This window comes from Lissotriton helveticus, chromosome 3_1, assembly GCF_964261635.1.
Source record: "Lissotriton helveticus chromosome 3_1, aLisHel1.1, whole genome shotgun sequence".
In the NCBI taxonomy this organism is placed as follows: Eukaryota; Metazoa; Chordata; class Amphibia; order Caudata; family Salamandridae; genus Lissotriton; species Lissotriton helveticus.
Genome location: NC_136061.1, coordinates 422,310,438 through 422,330,696, shown reverse-complemented (window position 1 = coordinate 422,330,696; position 20,259 = coordinate 422,310,438). Strand labels below are relative to the sequence as shown.

General features: G+C 45.9%; 1 protein-coding gene across 1 annotated transcript in view; it reads right to left on the bottom strand.

Annotated features, from left to right (window-relative positions):
- The window catches only part of CYP20A1 (cytochrome P450 family 20 subfamily A member 1), a 252,235-nt gene that overhangs the window by 35,140 nt on the left and 196,836 nt on the right, over window positions 1-20,259 (bottom strand). The window contains exon 12 of the mRNA XM_078680270.1: window positions 353-442. Coding sequence (XP_078536396.1) covers window positions 353-442 — 90 coding nt within the window. The remainder of the gene's footprint in view (window positions 1-352; window positions 443-20,259) is intronic.

Below are 20,259 nucleotides of genomic sequence, written 5' to 3'. Positions count from 1 at the left end.
TCCAACAGGTTAATCTGACCAGTGCCTATACTTGGACATCTCCCTAGATTTGAACTCAAAAATGTCTGCCCTCTTTTTTCCAAAGAGAATTAGTTTCCACATTCTATTATGGAAACTCATGATCATCTGCTACTCCAAACATCTAATGTACACTCTGCACATTCATTCACATACCAGCGGTCCCTCAAATATACAAGTAAACTAACTCCAGGTTAGATGTGCTAAAGAATTCTTTTCAAATGAATAGTCACTGTAAATGAGGCTTTTGAAATTGTTAGCTTGTGCAGATATGACTGGTGAAAATTTGTGCAAACTAGACCCACTTGGTCTGGATACCATTCTGTTTGCTTACCTCAACTCGGGGCACTCCTGACTCCCCACGAAGCCGAGCAAAGAAAGGCTTTTCCGGGCAGACTCATCGTCAAACCTATCAGGATCAAATCTACATTAACCAAAAAAAAAGAAAACATCAGCATGGACTTCTTTTGGATTCCCTGTCAGACAAATCGGTCCATCAGGACTGAGCAGCAACGTGAAGAAACCTCTTTCAGCTGCCATTACAGGATATAGGACTTGATCCTGTGTCCTAATGTTCAAATAAAAAACACATATAAAGTAGCAGAACTCTGACCCACTGAAAATTCGGAGGGAGGGAGTGGGGGATGGGGGGGGGGGAGGGGGTGGAGGAGGGAGAACCAGAGGGACACCCAACCCCAGAGTCTGCCGCGCACAGCCAAAGTTTGCCACTTGTGAGCCCTGTACCCAAGTTCCCACCTGCCAATTCTCCCAATCCTTCAGCCGTGCGCAGTGGAGCATCATTTGGACATGGGAGGCTGGCCGCCAACGGGGGGTTGAACAGAGGACCAGGTTCTACAGTCAACCCACCGGTGCACACATACAAATGATACCTAACATTTAAAAAAAAATTAAAAACTACTGAAGCTTGCCTGTTATAATTCAGTCAGCTAACTATAACTTGTGAGCACTATGCACTGCTTATGACCTCACCTACTGCATCACTATTGACGTGTTAAATTACATAATTGATTACATCCCTGTAAGCATCACTGATGACATCATTCAATGAATGAGAGAGTTTACGATAAACTTTCCATATTGGAAGGTATTAAATAAGCTACACTGAACCCCAATTTGAGCTCTCCTCTGAAGTGCTAATTGGAGTAATCTTTCGCCACATGCAGGACATGAAGAATGGCTGTGAAGGCACCCACATTTCAGAGATATTATGAACATTTGTACAGGTATTCAGGTTCATAAGCTATATAATGTCTCTTTAGACATCAATACGATCAGCAATGTATGTAAGACTACACTTACATATGTAAATTGCTCACAAGTGTAAGTTACCTTTGTGAATTACTCAAGTAATGTCTCTGTAGGCATTAATGTAGTCAGCAATATAATAAATCTTGACTACCATTCAAAAGAGTGTTTGGTCATTATTTTCCTTAATGAGATGCACCCATTAAATACCTCAACTGAAATAGATTTTTTAAGTCAACAGTATTCCATCTATGCATTAGCCAAAGATAAGACATACTCGAACCGGTCCAATGCACAACCTTGCATAATTTTGTCTGTACAGTAATACCTTTCACGTATTCCTGAATTGAACAGAATGGCATACATCATTAGAACAACACTTACACTCCTAATGCGACTGGAACCATTTGCGTGGGTCAACCCATATGTTATAAATTCTTCAGGAAAGTATAATGCTTCATAATTCAACTTTGGAAAAGGAATATCTGCACCTTATAAATATCTTGTTTATGCAGGAATTAATAATCACACTACAGGACAACTTTTTAACATCAGCATGTGCACAGGAATCCACATGTGAATAATGTACTGAAGTGTAACATATTGTAAGGATAAGCTTTAGTTTTTCTCTCTTATTTTGCCAACATGACATTGATGTAATTTGTTGAAATGAAGTACTGATTCCACTTAAAACGTTACTGGAAGTTAAACTGAGCATCATATAATTTTCACCATAATGAATCAGACTGGTCTCCAGTACTACACTATTTCAATTACGTACAGGTTCATATCGTCAGTCTATGTTGTATATGTTTGTGGGCCTTTTACTACCTACTTTGTTCTCTAACATGCTCGAGCATAGAATAATTTGAGAAGCAGTAGCTTAGATGATGTAATGAGTGACCTCATCAGTCATGTTATCTGAGAGGTCATCAGGGATCTCTTGAATGACGTAATATGTGAGGTCATAAGCATTGAATGGCTGGGGCACGTTATAATTAGCTCTCTGTACTATAATTGGTGAATTTCATTTTTAAAATGTTACGCTGTGTGTGACTGCTAACAAACTATAAGGTCACCTTACCTTCTGTTTTTTCAGTTAATAAATTTTTTTATAATATACTTCTTTTTTTCACTAAAATTCCTCCTTTAGTTTTAGGATTAAAGTAATCTTAAGCATTGAAATTAATGGTGCTAATACTCCGGCTATGTATGCCATTATAGAGTCTGAGAATGGTCAAATAGCAGGAGAGTGGTTTAAAAAAAATTCATACTTTAAGATGAGTGAATGGTCAGAGTGTTTACTTTTGACATGTCAGGACCTTAATTAGATTCTGTTGTTTTCTGTTCTCATTATTTTCTCACAATTGCTGACTGATCAGCTTCTGGAGAATTCCTTATTGGCTGTTGTGAGCCTGCTGGGATCCTCATATTGCAGAAAATAGGCCCTGAAGGGCTCCGGAGGGTGGGGAGTCCAACGGGAATCGATGTTTCTTCTTTGGTGCCTAGTTATGGTGTACCAAAGCATTACAAAAAATCAACGTAGTGGAAGGGGGAGATATCTAGGGTGGACGTATTACTCATTTGTATGACTTATATCCGTTGCCTTTTACATACTATCGTTCCAGGTCTCATTATTTTCCTCCTCCTTCACAGACTTTTGTGGCGCTCGTGGGAAGATGGTCCTACAGGTGGTGATGGACAACGGATCTGGATTTTACAGCTTTCTAAAAACCAACTGTGCCCCCTTTCAGAATAAATACTCCTATCTACTAGCCTACTCATACCACGTTCCTGATGACTTAGTTTAAGGTATTCTTTCTCAATGTTAAAAACCTACAGTATCCTATCAAATTTAAAACTGTGGATTGTTGTAAACATTTTAAAGGTGACATTGTCCTGCAAGAAGAAACCAGAATTAACTAATAAATATAGGAAACGACAGCAAGAATGGCTTCATGGTTTGCTCTTCTCAGAAACCTCAAGGAAAAAAGAAATAATAAATGGGGTAAACATGGTAACAGACAAGATTAGGCCAAAGGGGGGTGCTGGGGGAAGGGCTTTAGGGTTAGTTTTTGTGGTTAACCGCATGCGTGCGGGCGGAATTCCGCTCGTACGCTGAGATATGCGAAAGCGCATGTTACGTGACGAGCTGGGCTCGTCATCAGCGTAGCAGGAGGCTACCTCATGACGAGCCCAGCTCGTCATCAGCGTCGAAGGGGTTAAATGGCTGTTTGAATTGTCTCACAATGTGATTTTTGCCTTCATGCTCGCAGCCTCCCCGGACTCGGGACGCTGTATGATTTATGTAACTCTTCAACAGCACAATAAAATCTTGTTCTGAAAAAGATTAGGCCAAAGTGGATTCCTATAAAACTGGCCAAGAGGAATTATGGCTTCTTACCCACTTACATTACTCAAGGAGATTCTCCTCTCATATGACTATATAATGCATAACTACAGAATTCCCAGATTTATGGAAGAGTACAGAAAAGACTTTAATGTAATTTTTCACCACCAAACATCTAGAAGGTGGGAATTTTGATCTTATCCTTAAAACTATATTGAGAAATCAATTAAAAAATTCAGATCTCCGAAGACTTTGTGAACATATATCACTCAAGGGTGTTAGTATATGTGTGAGCGTGCGTCTGTGGAGGATACACAATCCAATAGTAAATGACTTTCCATTTGTTTCTTTTCCACATCATAAATACTCAAATACAGTATTTAACAGATCACCCTCCTCTAGGTTAATTTGACTCACCCTTCTGAACCAATCTCTATCTCAGGCTAGGCCTGTTTAGGGTTGCGGCTAGACATTAGCAGATTGAAGAAAAAGTGGCAGCTAGGTTGACTCAGTCACTGCACCACCCAATGTAGTCACAAATAAGTTTCAAAATACCAATATGGCCCTCTTCAAATTGCCAGCTGCCAAATGGTCATGAATCCTATTTTACAAAACACAAACGATGAAAGGCAACACTTAAGCACAGAGAGTCAATTAGACATCAGGTCAATTGTCAAAGTCCCTTCCAAACTTATTTATAGAGCCAATATTATTTGAATGTTCTTTTTTATTTCTACTTTTTCAATCAGGAAAGTGTTACAAGCGGACGCCACCAACGCGTTTCGCCCCAGACAAGGGCTTCTTCAGGGCAAGAAAACGCAAGTTCTGGTAGCAATATAGTAAGTAGGCAGCAGGAGTCCTACCAGAGTTCAAAATCCTTTGCTAACCACAGTTTATATTCAAACCAATATTTAAGAAGGTCCGCAGCATTAACCAAGCCAAGTGTCTCTTGGTACGCACATTCGGACATTTAGTTCAGAAAACAATTTTCCCAACTAAACAGGTACTTTGTTCGGCAGCGCTGTCTATGTCTACGTGAGACAAACTTAGATACAGTATTTAGACAGATCCCCTCCTCTAGGTTAATTTGACTCACCCATCTGAACCAATCTCTATCTTAGGCTAGGCCTGTTTAGGGTTGTGACTAGGCATTAGCACATTCATGCTTAAAGACAAGCTCTGGAAGCAAAATCTTGAAACACCTTACAATCCCTGCAATTTGATGAAGGTGGCTCAGGACCTCCTCCATGGAAAATTATGTCAATGTATTGCAATGCATATTGTAGAATTAAGTGAAAGCAGCCATTAGGACTACCCTTGTAAGTAGAACCCAGAGAAAATCAGACAAGAGGCATTCAGCTTAGGTCTCTCAACAAGTCAAAGACACCCAAACAAACCATTTGGCATTCTGAACAGTTATCACTTCTATATGGTCAAATCTCTGAAATAGAATTACATTATACTGCAGAGTAAAAGAGCTGAATGCTGGTCGCAAGATGAATATAAGACATCCTTCAGCAATGCAAACAAATCATGTCGCCTCTATCAAATTTCCTGAATTCTAAAAATAACACTATACATTTCTACAAGCTAAACAAATGCAAAATATTAACCAACAACAAAGACATACTTAAAAGTGTAATGGAATTTATGCACATGTATTCTCATGATAGCTAAACTATCTATCCACAATGAGATATATCAATATTTGAATATATTATTCTTGCTCAAACTACCTCAGGTAGAGTGGGATATCCTCGACGCATCAATGCAAGAGCCTGAAATGATAAGAAAGATTACCACTCCCTGCTAATAAGGCCCCTAGCTGAGATGTGCTTCCTAATTCAATTTACAAACAAGCATTTGTAATACAATAGGTCTCGCATTCACGCAAATTTGAGCTATTGCCATTGTAAATGACAATGCCTTTTATCTATGTTTTGGGTTTTAAAACATGAATAAAAGGCATTGTCATTTACAATAATAATAGCTTAAACTCTCGCAAATGCGAGACCTATTGCTAGCAATAAGGAAAATGCTACTTACCAGTATGCATCTGTTCATGGCATGTAGAGCTGCAGAGTAGTACACTGTGCATTAGATCGCCACCTGGTGTTGGGCTCGGATGATTGCAGGTTGTTGTCTTCTTGGAAGAAGTCTTTGTTGGTCCCGATAGGTGACTCCTCCCTTGGACAATACTGCGCATGGGCATCGGCTCCATCCTCAGATTGTTTTTCGCCATGATGGGAAATGATGGAGTCAGTAGAAGTAAAGAAAAGAAGGATGGCCATGCGTATGCATCTAAGTAAGATGAAAACTGGAACGGATACAAGTCCCGGGGAGGCGGGAGGGCGTGTACTACTCTGCAGCTCTACAAGCCAAGAACAGACGCATACTGGTAAGTAGCATTTTCCGTTCGAGGCATATGAGCTGCAGATAGTACACAGTGCATCGATTATGCAGCAGTATCCCCTCTAGCGGTGGTCACCTGTATCCGTTGCAGTTGTTTGAAAGAGAGTTTTAAGGACAGCTTGGCCTACTGCAGCTTGCTGCTTGGCTTGCACATCAACACAATAGTGTTTAGTGAAGGTGTGTGGTGTAGACCATGTTGCTGCCTTGCATATGTCCTCTAGTGGTATATTTCCTAAGAAAGCCATAGAGGCTCCTATTTTGCGAGTGGAGTGCGCTCTAGAAGGAACTGTTAGTGTGCGTTTAGCCTTTATATAACATATTTGTATACACTTTACAATCCACCGTGCAATCCCGCCTTTAGAGATGGGGTTGCCTTTGTGCGGAGGAGAGAAAGCGACAAACAGTTGTTTAGTTTTTCGAAATGATATAGTCCTGTCGATATAGTAGAGTAGAGCTCTTTTAACATCTAGGGTGTGTAAAGCCCTTTCTGCTACCGAGTCTGGGTTTTGGAAAACACAGGTAGCGCGACAGACTGATTGAGGTGAAAAGGAGTGACAACTTTTGGATTAGACCTAAGAACCACTTTGTTAGGATGTATTTGAAAAAATGGTTCTTGTATAGTGAAAGCTTGAATTTCACGTACTCTTCTGAGAGAGGTGATAGCAACAAGGAAAGCTGTTTTCCATGTTAGGAATTGCAGCTCGCATCTATGTAGGGGCTCGAAAGGGGGTCCCATAAGTCTGGTAAGGACAACATTTAGGTTCCACACAGGAGAAGGAGGCAACCTGGGTGGGATTATCCTTTTCAAGCCTTCCATGAACACTTTAAACGCGGGAACTCTGAAGAGAGACAGATGTTGTCTGTTTTGTAAATAAGCTGCAATTGCTGCAAGGTTCAGGCGTTTGAAAGAATATGCCAAATTAGACCTTTGTAGATGTAGAAGGTAACAAATGATATTCTGGATGGAAGCATCCAGGGGGTCAATTTGATTATTTGTGCAATAAATTGCGAATCTTTTCCATGTAGCAGCGTAAGACGCTCTGGTAGTGGGTTTTCTGGCTTCTTTAATAATGTCCATACAGTCTGGTGGCAGATTTAAATAACCAAACTCTAAGACTTCAGGAGCCAGATCGCCAGATTCAGTTGGTGCGGGTCTGGGTGCCTGATTTCGCTATGGTTCTGTGTTAACAGGGATAGAGTGAGCCGCAACTTTTGGTGTGGAACTAGAGAGAGTTCCAGCAACGTGGTGAACCATGGTTGGCGTGCCCACGTGGGAGCTACAAGGATTAGTTTGAGAGACTGTTGTCTGAGCTTGCGCACCACTAATGGAATTAGTGGGAGAGGCGGAAAAGCGTACGCAAATCTGCCTGACCAGTTCATCCATATCGCATTGCCTTCGGACAGTGGGTGTGGAAACCTGGCGGCGAAGGCTGGGCATTTTACATTTTCGTGGGTGGCAAATAGGTCTATGTGTGGATGACCCCACTGTTGGAAGAATGGTTGAAGAACTTGTGGATGCAATTCCCATTCGTGAATCTGTTGTGACTGCCGACTCAACAGATCTGCTATCTGATTGTGAACTCCTGGAAGATGTTCCGCTAGCAGATGTATGTTTTGAAAGATGGCCCATCTCCAAATGTCTTGTGCAAGCTAGCTGGGACAGTTGCAGAGAGTGTGTCCCCCCCTGTTTTTGAATATAGTACATGGCTGTCATACTGTCCGTTCGGATGAGGACAGCCTTGCCTTGCACGTGAAGTTGGAAGGACTTGAGTGCTAGGAATATCGCTAGCAGCTCGAGATGGTTGATATGGAGTATCTGCTGTTGAGCGGTCCATTGACCCAGAGTGGTATGTCTTAGGAGATGGGCTCCCCATCCTGTGAGGGATGTGTCTGTTGTGAGCACTACTTGTGGAACTGGCTCTAGGAACGGCCGCCCCTATGTCAGGTTTTTGGTGTTCCAGCACTGCAGAGAGCGATGTGTGCGGCTGTCCACCAACACCAGGTCTGTTAGTTGACCGTAAGCTTGGTTCTACTGTCGTGCTAGACACTCTTGTAATGGACGCATTTGCAATCTTGCGTGTGGAACTATGAAGATACAAGATGCCATCATGCCTATGAGTTTCATGAACATTCTGGCTGGGAGAGACTGTTGGTGTTGAAACACAGCAACTAAGTTTTGAATGCTCTGTATCCTGGCTGGACTGGGATAAGCTAGAGCTGTAGTTGTGTCTATTGTAGCCCCTAGATACTGATGTACGTGCGAAGGCTCAAGGTGCGACTTGGTGTAGTTTATCGTAAAACCTAAGTTGTGCAACGGTTGGATCGTCTGATGTGTAACACACTGACTGCCCGATTTGGCTTTTATGAGCCAATCGTCTAGATAAGGGAAGACATGGATCTGTTGTCTTCGCAGATGTGCTGCTACTACTGCTAGGCACTTTGTGAATACTCTTGGTGCCGTCGTCACCCCAAATGGAAGGACTGTGAACTGATAGTGTTGTCCTTCCAGTACAAACCTTAGATATTTCCTGTGAGCAGGATGTATAGGGATGTGAAAGTAGGCATCTTTCAGATCTAGTGTAGCAAGGAAGTCTCCCTGTTGCAGCAGTGGAAGCACTTGTTGCAGAGTGATCATATGAAAATGATCTGATTGTATGTAATGGTTGATGGGCCTGAGGTCTAGAATCGGTCTTAGGGTACCGTCCTTCTTGGGAATTAGAAAATACAGCGAGTAAACACCCGTCCCTTGTTCCTGTAAAGGAACTAACTGAATCGCACCCTTCTGTAGAAGGTACAGAACCTCTTGCTGAAGCAGAGCTAGATGATCGGTAGACATTGGACGCTGTCTGGGAGGTATGTGTGGAGGGGTTGCTGTAAGTTCTAGGCAGTAGCCATGTTGGATAATCTGTCTTACCCACCTGTCTGTTGTAATGGAGTTCCAGACAGGCAGGAACTATGTTAGTCTGCCCCCTACAGGAGTGGAATGCTGTGGGGGGAGCGTAGGGAAGTCATTGCGTAGGGGCGGAAGAGGCTCGAGTGTTGTTATTACCTCTACCTCTGTGGAAAAGTCAGCCCATAACGCACCTGATGCCCTGGCTGCTGGCGCAGGACGCCTCTTAGTTCCCATCTTGAACAATTACCAAATAAAGAGACGGGCGCTGGAAGCAGGAAAACAAGAACAGAGTTTTATTTCTCATGAGGAGAGCCTGTCATTTCGGACACTCGCATAGTGTCTTCAGGAGGTGCTCTAACAAGTTTCTCTGAGGCTTCATCTTTTATACACATGTTTATGATGCACAAAACATTCCTTATTGCAATAAAGACGCTTTGAAGTAGGAAGAAGCATGCTTGGAATCCCAGCTTCAGGCCTATTCCCATACCAGTCGCTCAGATGTCATTCTCCCCTCCTGAATGTAACAAGAGATTGTGATCTCTCAGCCGGACATTCCTACAGGACACGAGGGCAGGAGGGGATGATCAGATCAAAGGTTGGGCAGGCGATAAGGTCGGGGACTTCGGCTGGTGTATCACGGTTTTGTTATGCTGGGCAGAAAAAGGGGGGGTGTACATCCACGAGGCTTGGTCTTAGGACTTGGGACTGGGTCGAAGGGCCAAGTGCAGTTGGGGGGGGCTCATCAGCTGAGGGGAAGGGTGTTCTTGGGAGGAAATGGGGGGTGTGGGTCAAACAGGAGGGTTACTTCTAGGGCAGGGTCACGCAGAGGGAGAGGGTCTTATGGCCGATGCATGAGCAGTGCGCGCGGGGAGGGGTGCCGGGAACAAACGGGCAGAGAGGCCATGGTGCCTAAAATGGCTGTCGTGTACGTGCGTGCATGGGTCTATGCTGGCGAGATAACACAGTCAGTGTTTAGCGATATCCGTTCTGTTTACAACAAGGGGTACAGTGAACACAAATGAACGCCGCTTATGTGCATATACATTGCCATTTTCAACAGTCGCCGCTTTTTTTACATAAGCTAGTTCATTTCTATACAGTCGATATGATTGGCGGGATGCGGTACATATGATTTTACATTTGTTGGGTTATTCATACAAGTCTAGAGATCGGCATAATACTTAGTCGGGGTCAATCAAGAAATAGGTTCCGACACATTATAGAATCAGGTTCTGACTTTCTCTCCGGTGGCATCAACATACAGTAAGAAGTGCTCTGATACCTTCGGGTCTTGTCAGTGCTATAAGAGACTTTTGGAAAACTAAATACATGAGTGACCAATGAAACATTTTTGTAAGCCATACAAAAATGGTTGAGGGTGGAATTCAGTTCGATACAAGCAATTAGTCAAGGGGTGGGTAGAAAGTTCAGGAAGGGGGGGGTCTTGTCACAGTGTCTTTTTAACAGAGTCCGTCTTCTTTCGTTGGCGCTGTTGAGCACCGGCGGTGGAGCTATAGGTCCAGCTCGGATTCATCCTTACGCGTTGCAGGGTGCGATCAGTCCTCTGCTGTTAGATCACAGTCCTGTTTCCTAACTGATCTTCTTAGGGGTGCCTCATGCTGGGCACCTGCGTGTCTTTCTTCTTCCGTGGCAAAACCTTATTCTATCTAAATGCTGCTCTTCTTTTCTGAGTCAAAAATTATGCGAAAAGGGTGATGTTGTTGAATAATCGAGGGAAGAGAGGGCGGAGTGGGATCAGATCATTGAACACACCAAGGGACCAAAGGAGCAAAGGACGACGAGCAGGCAGGCCCATCAGTCGGGCTCAAAAGGGACGAGTGGGTCAGCAAATCGAGGGCTTCAAGACAGCCCTTCATTCCTTTATCTGCCGGGTTTGAGAGTGGGGCCTCGTCCCGCGTCTCGTTGCTCTGTGATTCCACCTTTGGTCGAGGTCACACGTGCTTCATGATCTGTGGCCAGGCTGTGAGTCACGTCCAGCTCCTCTCCTCCGGTGATTGTATCTTTGAATGGGTACAAAACAAGTTTTAGAAAAACTGTCAGGAGAAGACATTTATACATCTCAATTCCGTCCCCAATCCTAAGTAGGTGGGGGATATGTTCATCAGTCACAGTCAGAAGTCATCACTTATGGAGTATGTAGGAGGGTCCTTTCTATTGAATTCGTATACCTATTTGGCGTTCATTCGTGACGTACGTGGAGAGAAGGACTCCCATTGACAGTGTATTCTATCAAACTCGAAATCGAGTCCTTAGGTAGAGACTCGCCCTTTTTCTTTTTAACCCAAGTACTGACAATCTTACATTTCCCTTCGGGGTCGGCAAACTCTTGCAAGCAGGGGGTTATCATCATGAGAGGGGGCAGAGGTTAAACATGCTTTTCTTGGGGAGCGACGGTTAATCAAGGTCATCAATTACGCTTCGGGGATAGCTGATATGGAGCTGGGGTCAATCGGGAGAAGCGAGGACGCTTTGGACAGGGAGCTGGGGTCAATCGGGAGAAGCGAGGACGCTTTGGACATCCGCACTTAAGTGCAGAGGGGTGGGGCAATCTGGGCATTAGGGATTGCATTTCTAATGAACTGAAAAACAGAAGACCATTGACGTTATAGTCCCCCTATAAAAAGGCCAGATTAGGGGACATCAGTCGTCTTACCTGTCCTTTCTTTCATTACCAACTCGGGTTCTATCGTTTTGCAGGAAGGAGAGGTAGTAATATGGCAAGTTACAATCGTGTTAGTTCCTGTCAATTTGGCCGAACACCTTTGTGTTCGAAGAGACCCAATTTAGGTTTGTGCCGGTGGGGCACAACGTTACCACACAAGGGAGGAGGGAACAGGGGGACCCTCAGAGAGAGAGAGAGAGTCCGCACCCTAAACGAACCATTTGGTACACGTGTGACATGGAGAGAGAGAGAGAGAGAGAGAGAGAGAGAGAGAGAGAGAGAGAAAGAGAGAAAGAGAGAGAGAGAGAGAGAGAGAGAGAAACGTGTACGACGTAGATCCATACATTACGTACACACAAATTCAGGCGGGGGAGACAGTACATGTATTATATACAAAAATCCAAGACAGAACATAGAACAGTTATTGGTATTATATACAAAAATCCAAGACAAAACATAGAACAGTTATTGGCCAAAAATGATCTCTTCCTGTATGCTGCGCATCCTTAGCATCCTAAGCTCTTTTTACTTTTTTTTTTCTTCTCTTTTATCGTCGGCTGCCTTCACCAGTGGCTTTAGTTATATACACTTATATGCCTTTGGCCATTGGTCAAGAACTAACCTGGTCGGGCTAATGCTCACGGTGGGCTGAGGCAACAGTGGGCGTCAGTTGGGAGAACAATAGGGCGGCTTTGAGTTTCATGTCTATGAGGGTGAGAAAAGGAGGTAGTAGATTTTTAAACACTGGCAATACTCCTAGTCCTCCAAGCGGAGGGTACTTGGGTAAACCTCACCTCGGAATATTCCTTAAACTTTCCCTATTTAATTAAACGTAGGAATTTATTCATTAGTGCACGTCATTCTTGGTTGTATTATTCGGGGGGGGCAAGCGAAGTCATATTTTGTAGTTTCCGCTTCAGGCTGTCCTCCCAAGCGCTAAGTTCAGGGAGAGAAATAGCCATTATTCGCTCGTCGTGTGTAGGTACCATAATCGAACCCCTTTTTCCCACCTCTTTGTCCGCTAGATCACCATTTTCTTTTTCGTACTTTAATCGACGTTCCGATGTGACCTGCAGAAAGAGGGAAAAAGAAGGGGGGCCGGGGCAGCATTTTAAAAAACACATCAGCGCGCATAAACTCGAAAAGGCTTTTACTTACTACATACTCGGGTTATCTCCACTGGACGCAGTCCCTGCCAATTTGGCGTTTAAGCCCAGGTGGACCATTTAGTGTGGGAGAGATGATTATCGGAAGCCTGTGGATAGCATAGGTCGCCCAAGTGTGGTATTACGGATCGTGCGCAGGGGGGGGGGGGTCAGAACAAAGGGCAGTCGGTGCAACGTGGGGGGCGAGCTCGTGCTCTCCTTTGAGGAAAAGGGATAACCTACAGTGGTACGGGGTCGTTGTCGTTCGTACTAGGGGGGGGGGGGTCAGGTGGCACTCCTTCGGGGCGACTTAGGGGCATTTTTTAAAACAACTTTCCTGACACAGGTAGCATATAAAGTATAGGCTAAATACCAGGATCTTTAGCAGTTGCTTTTAGGCTTGTACAAAAATGAAAACCACATACAACAAAAACCTGGACCATTCATATTTGCAATATTTCTGCGTACTATACCTTTTAACCCTTAACTAGTCGAGCTGAGCCATTTCACCTGTAATTTAGTTATATCGGAAATAGTGGTCATTTATTCGAAATTTACCAATTTACGCGTGACAACTACGTTTGCTTTTTCCAAAAATCTTTAATAAAAATGTCGGTGCATAAATACGGGCCTACAACCCCGTGGGCCGGCCACGGAGCAGGCTGGAACTGTACATGTGGGGATACTTATTAGTGGAAAACCTAATGGAGTCGTGGTCGTTGATTTCATAATAAAAAGTGCGACAGGTGCAATAAAATCATATCGAAACTTCAGTGTGAGCGAGTATCATAAGTGTTGAAATTCGAACTTTCAATAATCATGATGCGCCAAAACTTAACAACAATTCATTGTCCGAATGTTCAATCAGTACCCATCTCACTTCAATTCATTGTCCGAACACATAATCAGTACCCATCCCATATCAATTCATTGAGTTTAAAAACTGCATACATATTTCATGACACCAAGGCTGAGCAATCGGGGTACAACAAGGAGTTGAAAGTTTCATTTGTACCAGCGCCATTTTGGGAGCAGCCAGGCAGATCTAGGCATAGTCAAAATCTCCACCAACTCGTGGTTGGCCTAGAGGCTCTTTCGGCAGTCCAAAAGTTCCGTTAAAGGGCAACAGAAAGGATCGGCAGTATGAACCATCAGTCAAAAAGGGGGAGGGAGGCAACAATTATTTTTCTACCGGGTCATACTGGGTTTTTCACCGGAACTGATCCGAACTGTAGTCTGCAGGATTTTAGTCATTCAAACTGAGGCTGGCGTCAGCATGGGAGCGCCGACGTCTCGCGGCTACATTTTCATCGTTCCGCGGGTAATCATGGCAGTCATTCCCCATCGGGGGTGTCTGCGGGGGTCGGGGGCCCCCGTGGCTTTTATAGAATCTTCAAAGTCGAGGAGAACACTTTTGATTGTGGGACTCATTTCTTAATCAACAAGCAACCGGGCCATCTCTTCACGCCGGGCCCGCTCCTGGAGGGTCGACCGCCATTTTACGAGTGGCCGAACCCTCGTCGGGTGAGTGGAGCGTTGGGGGTGCCGCTGGGGGCCTCCACCTGGGGAAGTGGGAGAGGCTCGTTTGCGCCACCTCTCCCTCCCAGCGCACCCCACGCCGTTTTTCTCAGCGCTAATATCCATGATGGCCGGACCAGGCGATGAGAGGGGGGGGTCGGAGGCATAGGCAAGACATCCCCCCCCCCTATGGCCTGCAAGGCGCCGCTTCAGGGCCGAATGGGGAGCTCATACCAAGCCGTGGCTGGACCAGGAGATGCGAGGGGGGGGGTCGGTGGCATGAGCAAGACATCCCCCCCCGTGTTGTCGCAGCCATTATTGAAGAAAGAAGAGGGGACGCCCGGATCCCGTCGGCCTCGGCTCCTCTTTTGGCCCACCTTACTCGACGACCTCCGGCCGACGGCTGGCAGCAGGACCCGCCCTACACGTGCCGAAGATCTCGTCTTCCGGATGGGCGTAGCCGCGAACCTGTTGCACTTCGGGAGTTTTCCAGAATGGGGGTAGGTATCTGTTGACTTGTATCTGTCTCATGTTACCGTTATTGGGGCGTGGCAGGCGGTGGGACAGACATGTTTGGAGCAGTGAGGGGTGGCGAAGCCTGGTTGCCTTGTGGCTACCGTGATGTCAAGCTTGGCTTCTCTCACCATTTTCATGTTTCGTATTACGGACTTATTTCTTAACGTTTCTTATTTCTAGCGAAATCATGTGTTTTATCGTCAGCTATTTCTAACGTTTTCTTATTTGTAGCGAAATCAAAAACTCATCAGTGGCCTATTGATTTTGCTTTCTTATTTCTTTCTTCCCTTTTTTTTCCTAGCGTGTTTCATGCTAAAGTTTCTGTTAACAGATACGGTTATTACTTCGTTATTGTTGCATGTGTCCTTTTTATTAGAGGTGCCCTCTGGTCGAGCCAGATGACCTACCTCTAATAAATGGTCCGGGTGGAACTAGTTTACCAATCAGTGGGGAGTAGATAGGCCCGAGAGATTACAACGGGGGACAAAGGTCCGCATTACCTACCCTTCACTTCTTGCAAAGATTAGACAGAATATTTCTTTTCTACGTTATTTGCAAACAGAGAATACCTCAAAAGAACTATTCCTTGAACAATAAATGTCCAGACAATCAATCAATCAGTGGGGAGAAAAACAGGCATGACGGATTACAACGGGGACAAAAATCTGCATTACCTATCCTTCACTATCTGCAAAGGGGGCAGAATATTTCTATTCTTCCCTGTTTGTAGACAGGGAATATCTCAAAGAGCAATAATCGATAAAAATCGATAACAAACAATCAGTGGGGAGAAAAATAGGCATGACGGATTACAATAGGGGACAAACGTCTGCATTACCTATCCTTAACTATTTGCAAAGAGAGAGGAACGTTCCTATTCATCGCTGTTTGCAAATAGAAAATGTCTCAAAGAGAACCAATACTTCAAGTACAATCAATCAATCAGATGGATAAAGCCATCCTACCAATCGGACGTAAAGACGTCCTACTTAACCTTACCCGGACCGGACCGTGTGAGCAATTCTTCGCCTTCCCTTTTCCAGCGCCCAATCGTTCTCTTTCTCTATGTTTTTACCGCAGCATTCCTGTGGGATCCCAGTCAGGACAGTAGGTCACTTGAGAGAGGTCCGTTCGGAATCGGTGAAGTTCATTCAATCGGCAGCCGGACGAGGGCCCTCTCAAGGCAGGTATACTCCAATCGTTTAGATGTTCACCCCATCGTCTGGACCTCTCTTACCGGACCTTATGTCGCTGATGGGCCCCGCGTTGGGCGCCAATTGTGGAAAAGTCAGCCCATAACGCACCTGATGCCCAGGCTGCTGGCGCAGGACGCCTCTTAGTTCCCATCTTGAACAATTACCAAATAAAGAGATGGGCGCTGGAAGCAGGAAAACAAGAACAGAGTTTTATTTCTCATGAGGAGAGCCTGTCATTTCGGACACTCGCATAGTGTCTTCAGGAGGTGCTCTAACAAGTTTCTCTGAGGCTTCGTCTTTTATACACATGTTTATGATGCACAAAACATTCCTTATTGCAATAAAGACGCTTTGAAGTAGGAAGAAGCATGCTTGGAATCCCAGCTTCAGGCCTATTCCCATACCAGTCGCTCAGATGTCATTCTCCCCTCCTGAATGTAACAAGAGATTGTGATCTCTTAGCCGGACATTCCTACAGGACACGAGGGCAGGAGGGGATGATCAGATCAAAGGTTGGGCAGGCGATAAGGTCGGGGACTTCGGCTGGTGTATCACGGTTTTGTTATGCTGGGCAGAAAAAGGGGGGGGGTGTACATCCACGAGGCTTGGTCTTAGGACTTGGGACTGGGTCGAAGGGCCAAGTGCAGTTGGGGGGGGGCTCATCAGCTGAGGGGAAGGGTGTTCTTGGGAGGAAATGGGGGGTGTGGGTCAAACAGGAGGGTTACTTCTAGGGCAGGGTCACGCAGAGGGAGAGGGTCTTATGGCCGATGCATGAGCAGTGCGCGCGGGGAGGGGTGCCGGGAACAAACGGGCAGAGAGGCCATGGTGCCTAAAATGGCTGTCGTGTACGTGCGTGCATGGGTCTATGCTGGCGAGATAACACAGTCAGTGTTTAGCGATATCCGTTCTGTTTACAACAAGGGGTACAGTGAACACAAATGAACGCCGCTTATGTGCATATACATTGCCATTTTCAACACCTCTGCCCTTGGTATTATTGCCTCTGTATCCTCCTCTATAGTAACCCTTGTTGGAGGAGGTTTGTGTCTTGAAAGACGTGTTAGTGTCTGTTCCAGTTTGTTTGGAGCCGCCCCTGTAAAAGGAGCGACGAAAGGAACCTCGAGCTGGGGTAGACTCTAAGGCCCCCATAGACTTGGCAGTGTCTGTGTTTTTTTTCATTTTTTCAAGGGTAGTGTCTACCTCTGGGCCGAATAATTGGTTCTGATTAAAAGGCTGGTTCAAAATGGTGGTTTGTACTTCTTGTTTGAACCCTGAGATGCGTAGCCACGCATGTCTCCTAATAACGACACTGGTATTAATAGCCCTAGATGTTGTGTCTGCTGCAACTAGTGCGCATTTGATGGAAGCGTTAATTATTAACTTGCCTTCCTGTATGAGGTCAGTAGCTTGATCTTTGTACTGATCTGGGAGGTGCTCAAGCAATTTCTCCAATTGGTCGTAGTGAGCCCGATCATAACGAGAGAGGAGGGCTTGTGTATTAGCTATGCGCCATATATTGGAAGCCTGCGCAGCTATTCTCTTGCCTGACAAATCAATAATTTTGGATTCCTTGTCAGGCGGGGGTGCTTAACCAGAAGTTTGCGAATTGGCCCTTTTACGTGCGTTGGACACCACTAAGGAGTCTAGTGGTAGGTGTCCTTTAATATAGACTGGTCTGAGGGTGCGGGTCTATATTTCTTTTCAATCCTGGGGTTTAAAATCCTGGTGCGCACAGGATCTTTAAAGACCTCAGTAGCATACTTAACCACCCCTTTGATCATGGGAAGTATTTGAGTGGATCTCTGAGACTGCTCAAAAGTATCTAAGAGAAAATCTTCCTCAATGGCCTCAGAATGCATGGAGACACCATGGTATGTAGCAGCTCTATGTATTAGTTGGCCAAACCCAATAGTATCCTCAGGAGGAGAAGGTTTAGATGGGTATGAGGGTGCCTCAGGGACATCAGGGTCATTTGCAGGGTATGGAAAGCCCCACCCAGACGCAGGTTTTGTGTATGGAAAATTCCACGTGCCCTCGCTTACAGGGTATGCAGTGTCTCCTTCCCCATCCCCTCCACCCAAATCATATTCATCATCATTCTGTGGTGAATGTGGTGACAATGGAGACTGTATAGGAGAGGTTTGAGGTGAAATATAGGGAGGAGAGGGAGAAGGAGGAGAGACAGGAAAGGAAAAGTGCAGAGGAGAGGTTGCACAGTCCTTTTTGGCAGGAACCACCGGTGTAGGTGGTGTAGCTGCAGGTCTCTTCTTGAGCGGTGTGGCATCAACATGACCGGTTTTCGGGTCGATGAAGATCTTTTTCTGTTGAGGATCTGGCTAAAAAAGGTCCTCTTGAGGCACAACCTTCTTGGGCGTCGATTTTTTCGGTGCCGGCGTAGGTTGTCTAGTGTCCTTAGCCTTGGAAGGTATTGAAGCGTCCTGTGGCTTAGGTTTCAGCGCCGAAGGCGTCGTCTTTGGCTTAGAAGGCAAGTTCGAGGGCTTGGAGGCCTCAGAATCAGGCTGTGTGTTTTTCGGCACCGTGTGCGGCTCCTCGGGAGCAGGTGCGTCTTTTGGTTTCGGGACCGAAACAGGTTTTGGTTTCGGGATCGGCACCTCTTTCGGTGTCGGAGCAGAAGGGTGTTTTGCCTTTGGTGCCGACGGAGTCATGCTCGGTGACGAGGCACCGGAAGGCGGAGGACATTTTTTCGGAGCCGATGGAAGACTCTTGGTCGGTGTCAAGGCACCGGAAGGCGTGGAAGATTTCTTCGGAGTCGAGCCTACGGGCGGGACTTTCGAAGTAGATGATCGGTCTCGACTGGGCCCAGCGGGCGGAGTGCTGACCTTTGCCTTCTGTTTGGGAGTATGTGTGGCCGGGGCAGTAGTACTCGCGTGCTGACCCGATGGAATGGAGTCGTCGGCGTCATCTGCCTCGGAGACGATCAGGAGATCCGATGAGTCTTCTTCGGGAATGAGTGGAACCTCGTCGAAGATGTCTTCCGGTGCTGGAGCTGTTCTCTTCATCTCGTGTCGACAGGCCCTCCGGTCTCGGATGGTTTTCTTCGAGCGGAAGGAAGCACAGGCTGTGCAGGTCGACTCGTTGTGGTCCGGCGACAGGCAGAGGTTACAAACCTCGTGGTGGTCGCTATGTGGGAACTTTGCTTGACATTTTGGGCATTTTCGGAATGGAGTTCTTTCCATACGGTGCAGGCCGCACGGCGTCGATAGGCCCAAAGGCCCACTTGGATGACCGGAATGGAAACTTCGTCGTCGAAAGGTGTCGCAGTCGATGTCGAAGGCAGGTAGTATATGTTTTATGAAGTTCTGCGCGTCGAAGTTGTAGAAAAACTTTTTCTGGCCGGAGCGAGAAACTTTCATCCGAACCCAGTGGCGGAAAAAAACAATCTGTGGATGGAGCCGATGCCCATGCGCAGTATTGTCCAAGGGAGGAGTCACCTATCGGGACTAACAAAGGCTTCTTCCAAGAAGACAACAACCTGCAATCATCCGAGCCCAACACCAGGTGGCGATCTAATGCACAGTGTACTATCTGCAGCTCATATGCCTCGAACAGGGCCTTTTCGACCACTTGTTAGATTGTAAATATCAGAGGAAAAGACCGGCCTGTGATGTCTTCAAAGTAGTGATAAATAGTGCAGCTCCGGCCTCGTTCAGTGCCCCTGCTATTTAGAAGTGAGCAAGAGGCGCAGAGGTGGTGGTGGTGTTGGTGGTGGTGGTACTGGTGATGGTATTGGTGGTGGTACTGGCACTGGTGGTATTGGTGGTGGTACTGATGGTATTGGTGGTACCTGTGGTATTGGTACTGGTGATACTAGTACAGGTGGTGGTACTGGTGGTATTGGTGGGGGTGGTACTGGTGGTTGTACTGGTGGTGGTGGTACTGCTGGTGGTGGTACTGGTGGTGGTAGTATTGGTGGTGGTACTGGTGGTATTGGTGGGGTGGTACTGTTGGTTGTACTGATGGTGGTACTGTTGTTAGTGATGGTACTGGTGGCGGTAGTACTGGTGGTGGTACTGGTGGTAGTGGTATTGGTGGGGATGGTACTGGTGGTTGTACTGGTGGTTGTACTGGTGTTGGTACTGGTGGTAGTGGTTGAGGTGGTGGTGGTGCTGCTGGTGGTGGTGGTACTGGTGGTGGTACTGATGGTACTGGTGGTGGTGGTGGTGGTACTGGTAGTGGTGGTCGTAATGATAGTAGTACTGGTGCTACTGATGGTGGTACTGATGGTACTGGTGGTAGTGGTA